This window comes from Monoraphidium neglectum (assembly GCF_000611645.1).
Source record: "Monoraphidium neglectum strain SAG 48.87 unplaced genomic scaffold scaffold01648, whole genome shotgun sequence".
In the NCBI taxonomy this organism is placed as follows: domain Eukaryota; kingdom Viridiplantae; phylum Chlorophyta; class Chlorophyceae; order Sphaeropleales; family Selenastraceae; genus Monoraphidium; species Monoraphidium neglectum.
In genome coordinates, this window is record NW_014011980.1 from 4,223 (window position 1) to 13,255 (window position 9,033).

Sequence of the window (9,033 nt, forward strand, 5' to 3'; positions counted from 1 at the left end):
GCGCCGCTCAGGGACTCGGGAGCACAGGACAGTGCGGCGGTTGGCGCGCCGGCGGCACCCGCGAATGGAGCGGATGATGGGGCGCCAATCGATTTGCTGCTGCCGCACCCGGCCCACCGGGTGTTGCAGACGCCACCGCCGGCGCCGTTGTCGCCGCAGCCGCAGCCGCCCATGCCGCACGACCCTGCGGCGCCGTCGCCGGCCGTCTCGGCCACTGCGCCCCCGCAGCCGCCCCCGGGCGGCCTCCGGCACCGACGGCACAACCCGCGGGGCGCGGACGGCGGCGCCCCCGCCGCCGCGCCGGCCCCCAAGCGCGCGATCGAGGCCGCCGACTCGCCGCACGCGGGCGCCGCGTTGCTCGGCTTCGCCATCGTCGTGCCAGGGGCGCTCCTCAACAGCGCCTCGTACGTGCTGTTCGTCGTGGCGGTGAAAGACGCGCTCGGCGTGCTGCCAGCTGGCGCGCCGCGCCTTGACGTCTACACGGCAGCCGCTCTTTATGCGATGGGCTTCGGCCTCATGGCGCTGCTGGTGTCATGCTGGGCGATGTACGCGCCCCCGCTGGGCACCCAGCGCTCGAGCGTGTCCGGCTGGGCCGGGGACTGGCGCGGCCGCGCGCTGTGCGTGCTGTCCGGCGCGCTGACGAGCGGCGGGGACATGCTGCAGTTTATGGGGGGCGACGCGGCGGGCTACGCCGCAGCGCTGCTGGTGTCGGCGCACCCGCTCGTCGGGATGGCGGTGGGCGCGCTCGCGCTGCGGGAGCTGCGGGGCGCGGGGTGGCGCGCGGTGACGCTGGTGTGCGCACAGGCGGGGGCCTACGCGGGGTCGGTCGCGCTGCTCGCGGCGTCGGCGGCTTAGGCGCCTGCTCAGGCGTCGCCTCGGCCGCAGGCGCCCCCGAGCTATGCCAGGCGGTGCTGCTGCTACAGCGCGTTCGGCGCGTCTGCGACTGTCAAGGCATTGCACACAATTTGTCAAGCACAGAGTCTCATATGAGCTGTGAATATACGCAAGCGTGTCCAGCTTAAACCCTAGCATGGAGAGTCAAGCCCTGTGTGATTTGTTCCTGGTTTGCATGGCTGCCGGCTGCCTGAGGCCTGATCAGCCACCATTTGCTGTATTTTGAGGCCAGCAAGGTAATTGCAACAACACAATGCAACTCAATACAAAGCAACTGATAGCATGCCGCTCAATATGTGGAGAATCGGTCAAACACTGTAATATATGTGCAGCACGCAGACCTAGATGTGCAGCACCAAACTGGCATGATGTCAATGCCTTGTTGTAGCCAAACAAAGCTGGACTCCTCCTGCTTGCTATAAAATGACCACGCGGCTCGCTGTATGCACCGCGTGCTTGTGAGCTGTGTCTGTCTTGCAATGCAGTTGAGCCTGTATGCACCGCCGCCGTAATAAGGCGCGCGGGGCCCGGCAAACAATACCCTTGGCTCTTTTCATGCAGACGATGCAATTGAAGCCAGTGCCATGAAAAGGAGGACAAAAAATCAGGCTGAAATGCAATCAATGATCAGGAGCGCATCAGTCGCCTGCGAAGTCGAAGGTGACTTGCCGAGCAGGCAGGTGCATCTATCTGCCCAAGGCGCAGGCGCACGGCCCGGCGGTGCAGCATGCGTTGGCAACTGAGAGCAAGGCAAAGCAGGTGCATGTGCAGCGGGAGAGGGACCTGCGGGCGCCCGTTCATTTCAAGAGGATTCTGTCGTTTTAGCCTGGTCAATCAACAGCTACCCAAGGCTGGCCTTGAGGTCGGCCGGCCTGCACACCTTGTACTCCGGGAACGCCGCGCTCGGCACGCACGCGTGGCCCTCGCCGCAGTGCGCATCCTCCTTGCAGTAGCACTGCTTCGCGAGGGCGCAGCGGGGGAAGTAGCCGAAGGGCGTCCTGGAGATCACCTTGGTCATCAGCGGCGGCTGCAGCACCTTGTCGGGGTCGTACTTGGCTGCCAGGTCGAGCAGCGCGTCGAACTTCCAGTGGTTGTCGCGGACTGGGCAGTCCGGGCTGGTGAAGGTGCGGTCAAAGTTCTTGCCCCAGTCTGCGGAGGGGCGGGGTTGACGGGGGACCGCGGTCACGGTGTCCGTTGCGGTGGCGGTGGTGGTGTTTGCGGGGGTCAAAATTGCAATGCGATTATTGTGTTGTTGCCTTGTCGGAATGTGCAGGCTGGGTGCTGGAATCCCAAGGCTGCTACTTTACAGCTGTGGTCGCAGTTGCACAAGTCAAGCTCGGGCGCTACAATCATCAGGCAGGTAGACAGCGCTGTCAGGCCCTCGAGCGCTCTGCACTCACGGGGCCGCCCCTTGTATTTGCAGAGGGTCAGCTGCTCAAAGGCCTGCACAAAAGAGGGACAGGAGGGAACCAGCCATGTTGTGTCGGCGTGCCTCAGTGCACACATGGCCTCGCCCCCTCCCCTCGCCCAACCGTGGGACCAAGCCGCCTGCAGTTGATCTGCTGCACACACCCCCTTGTTTCGAGCTCGCCCACAGTCGCCTGTGGGCTCCAGCGTCGCGGCCCGGCCGCGGCGCTGGAGTGCGGGCGCACCTCCTGCACGAACGAGAACTTGTTGTGAACGTTGGGCAGCGCCTTGGCGCGCAGCGATGCCAGCTCCACGGAGACCGGCTCCTTGAGGCCGCCCATAATGCCGGCGTAGTCGCGCGAGTCCTTGCCGAAACGGATCAGGAAGTGACCGTTGGACAGGCACCTGCGTGGCGATCGCAGCACGGGGTGTGTGCAATCAATGAGGGGGCCGGCGTCAGAAGAGCGGCGTGCATTCAAAACACTTGGCAGGGTCTTCGCTGACATGCAAGCTCATTTTGCTGACATTGTCAACCATGCACCCCTCGCAGCACAATTGAATGCACGAATTGCCCATGCATACAGGCACACATGTCTCGCACACGTGCGCACGCTGTACCTGCCACGCTCTGCGCCCTACCCATGTACACAAAGTAAACCGAGCCCACCTGTCTGGCGCCTTCCCGTTATCCTGGAGGTCAAAGTGGATAATTTTCTTGATGTCATTGATCCAGTCAGGCAGCTGAGACCTGTCAATGATGAATGCGACGTCATCAACCGCCAGCCCCTGCTCCCAGGGGCAGTTGGGCAGGCACCCGCCGCCCATCACCTTGTTTGTGCTCCCGGCGGCGATCACCTGCAAATGATGGCAGGTGAAAGGGGGCAGGAGTGATGGAGGTGCAATGGCGTCGGCGCGATCCAATGTGCGGCGCAGCCGGCTGCTTCAGCCGAGTGCCGGATGGTGGCCGAGCGCGAGCGCGGCTGGCGCATGTCATGGCGTGCCCTGTCCTCGTGAATGTGGCTGGGTACCTGCGGGATGAGGCCGAGGCCCGCCCAGGTCTGCAGGAAGATGGTGGCCAGCTGCGATATGCAGTTGAGCGGGTTGAGTATCTTGGACAGCAGCACGTCGTTGTAGTCACCCTGCCACGGCAGATAAAACATCTGGCGCCGGTTTGACAGGGGAGGGGTGGGAGAGCGGAAAATAGGAGGTTTGAAATAATGATCATCAAAGGGAAGGGGGCACCCAGCGGCTACCGCAGGGCCAGCTGCAGAGCCCAAGGTCAGCAGAAGTCCCCCGCAGGTCGCCCAAGCCGAGTCTCGCAGCGCTGGACTGCCCCAGTCCAGCAACCCAAAAAGAAAGGGAGCCGCGGCAGCGCACCTCCAGGAGGGACACAAAGGCTGTCGGCACCGGCGGCACCAGGGCCCAGGAGCTGCCGGTGTTGAGGGACTCTGTGGCAAACATCTGGAAGGCGCTGTATTTGAAGATGTCTGGCCGCCACACGATAGCGACAAACGGCGTGTTCTGCGTTGATCGGGGCGTTCAGGGGGACCGCGGCGGGGCGCGGAGGGGGCGGGGCTGAGGGGCAGCGCGGCTGGGCCGTAGGACTGGAGGGGCTCCCAGGTCCGCAGGGGCGGTGCACGCCACCGCCGCAGCGGCTCGAGCGCATGCGACTTTGTTTTCAAACATCAAATATATGGTAAACTCAGGCGCATAAGCAAGCGATCGCCCGGCCAGCTGTCTTGCCTGGAGGTAGCCATCGATGTCAGCGGGCAGGGTCGCATCCCGCAGGAAGGTCTTGCTCAGGGCCTTAGTCAGCGTCGGCGGCGTCAGCTGGACAGCCACCTCTGCACGGCCATGGTTCGTCGCAACGGTGGAAAGAGGATGTCATGCAATGCAGATACACAACAGGTGCCGGCGCCCCGCCGCGCTCCTCCGCGCTGCGCGGGCATCGCCTGGGCTCCCAAGGTGCTGGGGCGGCACGCCGTGCTCACAACCGGGCTATTGCTGGCAGCAAGCGCGTGCGTCTCGGCGCCCGTGCTGCCCATGGCTCGCCCCACCTGTGATGATGCCGAGAAGGCCGACCCCGCCAGACAGCGCGTGGCCCTCGGGGCTGTCGCGCGCGCTGGTGTGGATGCCGCCGTCCGGGTCGACCCAGGTGATGTTGATCGTTGCGTCGGCCTGCGGACATGCGGCGATGTTGTTCTGAGGCGACAGGAATGCAAGATGCGAAGCCGGCCGGAAAAACAGCACGTGCGGCGCATCGGGCCGTGCAGGAAGAAGTGGAAAGAAGCACGCGTGTCACGCGCTGCATGGGAGGCTTCTGCCGGCGCGCCGCCACCGCGCGGCCGGCTGCTGTAACGCCATCCCAGACTTTTGCAGCTTTTCCCGCCTTCGTGGCTGCCCGCAACGGCCGGCGCGGCCCTCAGCAGCTGCGCGGCACGCCCCCGGCGCCCGAAGCCCCGCCCCACCATGTTGCAGGACACGTTGTGGCCCGTGCCGTGGCCGCCGGTGGCGAGCACGCCCGCGATTGATAGCTCCGCATATGACGCGATCGCGCCCCTTTCCATCGCCATCCCGTTGGCCTCCGCCCACGTGAGGAGCTGGTCGACGCGCAGCCCCGCCTGCACGGTGACCCGGTAGTTTGACCGGTCAACGGTCAGCACCTCTTTCAGATCATCGATCAGGACCGCCACGGTGCTCGGCGCCGCCGCGCTCTTGGCGGGCTGCTTGTAGGGCTGGATGAAGGGGATCGGCGAGCCGACGCCGCCGCTGAAGCTGCCGGGGCAGACGAAGCTGGGAGTGCCGTGGAAGCGGGTGCGGGAGACGCGGAGCTTGAGCTGCTTGCCGGCGGCCTTTGCGGCGGCCCGCAGCTGCCGGACTGCGTCGGCGAGCTGCTGCGTGGTGCTCGGCCGCACGATAGCCTCCGGGTAGCACTTGATCCAGCCGTACACGTTCACATAGGTACCGGCGCCCTCGCTCGGCTCGGGGGAGGGCGCCGCCGGCGGGGCGGCGGCAAATGGCAGCGCGGGGAGCCCATTGGCTGCGGCCTGTGGCGCGCGGGATGTGGGAGAAGCGGCCGCTTGCCGCTGGCGACTGTTCTATGGCGCAGGCTATGCAGCGACTGCGGCGGCCAACAGCAAGCCTTAAGTGCTCAAATACTCCATCACCAAGTATTGTATGCCGCACACACTCTGCAACTCTGCAATTTGCCCATCCTGGGTGCTCACCGTGGTACTAGCCGCGATGCAGGTGACCGCTACCAACAGGAGCCCAATGCGACGCTTCATCACGTATATGTATATAGCAAATACCGCCCCTGCAGCGCCGCGGGCGCGGTGTCCCAACGCCTGGGCTGAGCGTTGTGGCACAGTGCTGAACAGCCAGTGACTGCGACGTGCACGATGTTAACCAATGCAACAGACGTACGTATACGTAACTGCGGTCTGAGAGGCGCGTCAACTCCGTTCACGGAAAGTTGGACGGATCAGGTGCGTCGGCACCACTCGCTGCTGGCACCAGCCCAAATGACTGCAGCCTGCGGGTGGCAGAATCCTTGGCCCTGTGCCTGGGGCCGTTTCATATTTGGGCAGCGCAGATCTGCACGTTGGCGTTCCATGTCCTAGGGGAGAGCTTGTGCGTAGGACGTGCCCAGGCGCCCTGCAGCCTGCCTCAGCCCAGCCAAGTCATAAAATGGTCCCAGCCACCGATGAGCCGTACTTTCAGCACAGCACGCTCCCTTGTGGCTAATGCGTACAGACCACACTCGGCAGCCAGGATTTTACTTGGTGTAGTTAGCATGAGCGCCGGCAGGCGAGCGGCGCGGTGGCGGACGGTTGGGAAAAAGCGGCCCAAGGGAGGCCAGCCCGCGAAATGGGGCGAGGGCCCCAGGCTGTGGCGCAACGCCGCGCTCGCCACAAGCAAAGTGCCCGCGCCGCGCCCTCTACGTGTCCGTGCCGACTGCCAGCAGCCCGCGCGGTGTGTGTGAGCGGCCTCAGCGCCCCGGGGAACCCCGCTCGCGGCCGGGACGGGGTGCGGCGCGCGCTGTCTCGCACGCCGGCGTCGAGCGCCTGGGATCGCACAGCCCCATGAACCCATCAGGAGCCCGTCAGATAGATAGCAAAAAAGACTGAGGCTCTAATGGGCGCCCGCACCCGGTCGCATCGTCCGCGCCCTGGGCGCCTGGGCCCAGCCGACCGGTGGGCGGCCGCCCTGACAACTGCAGAGGGGCGGCTGGCCGCGTGTGCCCCTCGGCGCGCATCTCGCCTCGCCCAACACGCCCAGGGGGCGGGCGCGCGGAGAGACGCCGAAACCCAGGCCTAGACGCCAGCCGGACGGTCAGCTCGCCGCTCAGGGCGATAATGAAACAAAACTGCCCCTGCTCAAGCCGTCTCGCGGCAAACTCTCTTCGTTCTGCTGGGCCCCCTCAGATGACGGTGCCGCTCTTGATGTGTGCATTCTTGCAGAGCACCACGATGCCGTCCTTGATGATGAAGCCCTCCTCCTCCCGGTTGGCCTCGCTCACGCCCGCCTTGTTCACGATCTGGACCTGCATTTTGGAATGTACATTTGGGGGGGGGGGCCGTGTCGGAGATTGCGCATGAGGGCTGCGGCGTCCAATGAAGAGCATGTGCGAAACAAACGGTGCCGCGGGCGGCCTGCTGCGGCCTCGGCCTTGGCTAGCTTGGCCCTCGCTGCGCCCGCATCGGGCGCGGAGCTGGCACGCGCCGGCATCAGCGCCGCCCCTCTTTGTCCGCGGCGCCGCCAGGGCCCCGTTACGGGCCCTCTGCTTCCGGTCGGCGCGCCGCGACGGGGCCTGAAACCTCGACACCCTGCACGCCCTGAGCCCTGCATTGCACCCTGAACCCCGCGGGGCCGCGCTCACGTTGTCCCCGATGCGGACGTTCTTGTCGACCAGCGCCCGGCGGACCACGGCGCCGCGGCCCACGCCGATGGGCTGGCAGCCCGGCACGAACGTGCACTCCTGTGGCGGCGGCGGCAGCGGCAGCGCGGGGCCGTTGACGGATCGCTCTGCCTGCTCGGGCGCCCGCACGTTGCAGCCTCCCCCCCCCCGTTGCCTCAAAACGGCACACCGCCTGCGTGCCCCCAGGCTTGCTCGGCACCCTCTTCTGACTTATGCGGCCTGCGTCGCAGGACCGCCGCCTGCCCCGGCCCTTCAGAGGGGCGCGGGGGCCACGACGTGCAGGCTTTGTCGGATCGCAAAACGCATCGAGTCAGGGGACACGCACCTCCTTGGTCTCGTAGTAATCCGCGCCCAGGATGAGGGTGTCCTCGATGAGGGCGTTCTCCTGTGGAATGGTGCGACAGGTTGAGCGGTCAAAGGCCGGCCGGCCGGCTGCGCAGCGCCAGCTGGCGCCGCGGAAGGATCCCGCACCCCCGGAGCGCCCCGCCATCGGCCCCCAGGGGGCGTCGCTGCCCCCAGGTTTTGTGCAAGCGCGCGCGCGCGCGTTACACTGTTGCCCCCGCCTGCCGCACCTGCACGAGTGTGCGCAGGCCGATGACGCTGTTCTTGATGACGCTGCCGGCCTTGATCACGCAGCCGTCACCGATGATGGCGTCATGGATCTGGTTGTCGCGGTGTGTGTGTGTGTAAGTGTGTGCGTGTGTGCGCGCATGTCATGTGTGTGTAGGGTTGTTTCAGGGCGGGAGCGGTAGAAACAAAGAAAGGAACAGCATGAGCACAGGGCACGGGCCGCTCGCACCGCGTCTGCGGCGGCGCGGCGGCCGCCCACGTCAGCCTCGCCGCGGCGCTGCTGCGGACACGCCTGCTCAGCCGTCAGTCTGGGTGCTTGTCCGTCTATCTGTCTCTCCGTCTGTCTGTCTGTCTGTCTTTGTTTCCGTCGGTGTGTCTGTCTGTATTTCCGTCTGTGTCTGTCTCTGCCTGTCTGGTCGGCTGGTCGGCCGGTCGGCCGGCAGGCCGCTCGGTCGGCTGACTGGCGGGCTGGGCGGCTGGTTGGCTCATGGGCCACTTGGCTGGTGGGCTGCCTGCGTGGATGCCGCGTCGATGATTTGGCTGGCCGTCTCTCTGGCCCCCGCCACCCCCCCCTCCCTCCTCATTGTGCCGCCCCTCACCTCGGCGTCCACCACCTTGGAGGGCGGCAGGAAGCGGCTCATGGTGTAGATGGGCGCCGCCTTGTCGTAGAAGCTGGGGGTGGGTTCGCGGGGGCCGGCGGGATGTGACGGGCGGGGCCGCTGGGCGTGAAGTCAAGGGGTCTCCCGAACCCGCTTGTTCAGCCCGCGGCCTGCTGCCACAAGTGCAGCTGAGAGGTTGTTTTGTCCCGCGAGGGGACGCCTGCGCAGAGCCCACCTTGGCAGGCCCTCGCCCTGCACCCCTGCCGACCCCGGCCCAAACTACGGCTCCTGCACGCGCCATTCGGGCGCCCCGACCGGCGCGCCCAGGGTCTCGCGCGCATGGGGCGCGCCCTCGGCTCCGCCCCTGCAGGCCGGAGGCGGTCGTCGACCCTCGAGGGCGCCCCCGGCAGCCCCCCTCCCAAGGCGCGCCCAACCCCCACCACCCCCACACCCGCACGCATACACACACACGAACCTGAAGTCCGTCTTCCCGGGCTTGGCAAGCGCGAGGTTGGCGTTGTAGAAGGCCTCGATGGTCCCGATGTCCTCCCAGTAGCCCTGGAACGCGTGGGCCTGGACCTTGTAGCCCATCTCACGCGCACCAGGGATGATCTGGGGGCGGTGTGTGTGTGTGTGTGTGTG

At 66.2% G+C, this 9,033-nt stretch overlaps 3 protein-coding genes across 3 annotated transcripts in view; 1 reads left to right on the forward strand and 2 right to left on the reverse strand.

Annotated features, from left to right (window-relative positions):
• The window catches only part of MNEG_8587 (Ureide permease 4), a gene marked incomplete at both ends in the record, with an annotated part of 2,565 nt that extends 1,710 nt beyond the window's left edge, over positions 1-855 (forward strand). The window contains one exon of the mRNA XM_014042939.1: positions 160-855. Within this exon, the coding sequence (XP_013898393.1) occupies positions 160-855 (696 nt within the window). The remainder of the gene's footprint in view (positions 1-159) is intronic.
• An 880-nt stretch (positions 856-1,735) lies between these two features.
• On the reverse strand, positions 1,736-5,588 carry MNEG_8588 (hypothetical protein; the record flags this gene model as incomplete). Its single annotated transcript, XM_014042940.1, has 10 exons — positions 1,736-2,043; positions 2,295-2,337; positions 2,547-2,706; positions 2,969-3,156; positions 3,330-3,461; positions 3,679-3,822; positions 3,946-4,145; positions 4,359-4,479; positions 4,770-5,348; positions 5,529-5,588. The coding sequence occupies 10 exons, from the start codon at positions 5,586-5,588 to the stop codon at positions 1,736-1,738; spliced, it is 1,935 nt and encodes a 644-aa protein (XP_013898394.1).
• Positions 5,589-6,724: 1,136 nt separating this feature from the next.
• MNEG_8589 (glucose-1-phosphate adenylyltransferase) lies at positions 6,725-8,982 on the reverse strand (the record flags this gene model as incomplete). Its single annotated transcript, XM_014042941.1, has 8 exons — positions 6,725-6,847; positions 7,184-7,333; positions 7,548-7,607; positions 7,795-7,884; positions 8,022-8,084; positions 8,392-8,464; positions 8,672-8,755; positions 8,867-8,982. The coding sequence occupies 8 exons, from the start codon at positions 8,980-8,982 to the stop codon at positions 6,725-6,727; spliced, it is 759 nt and encodes a 252-aa protein (XP_013898395.1).
• Positions 8,983-9,033: the final 51 nt, after the last annotated feature.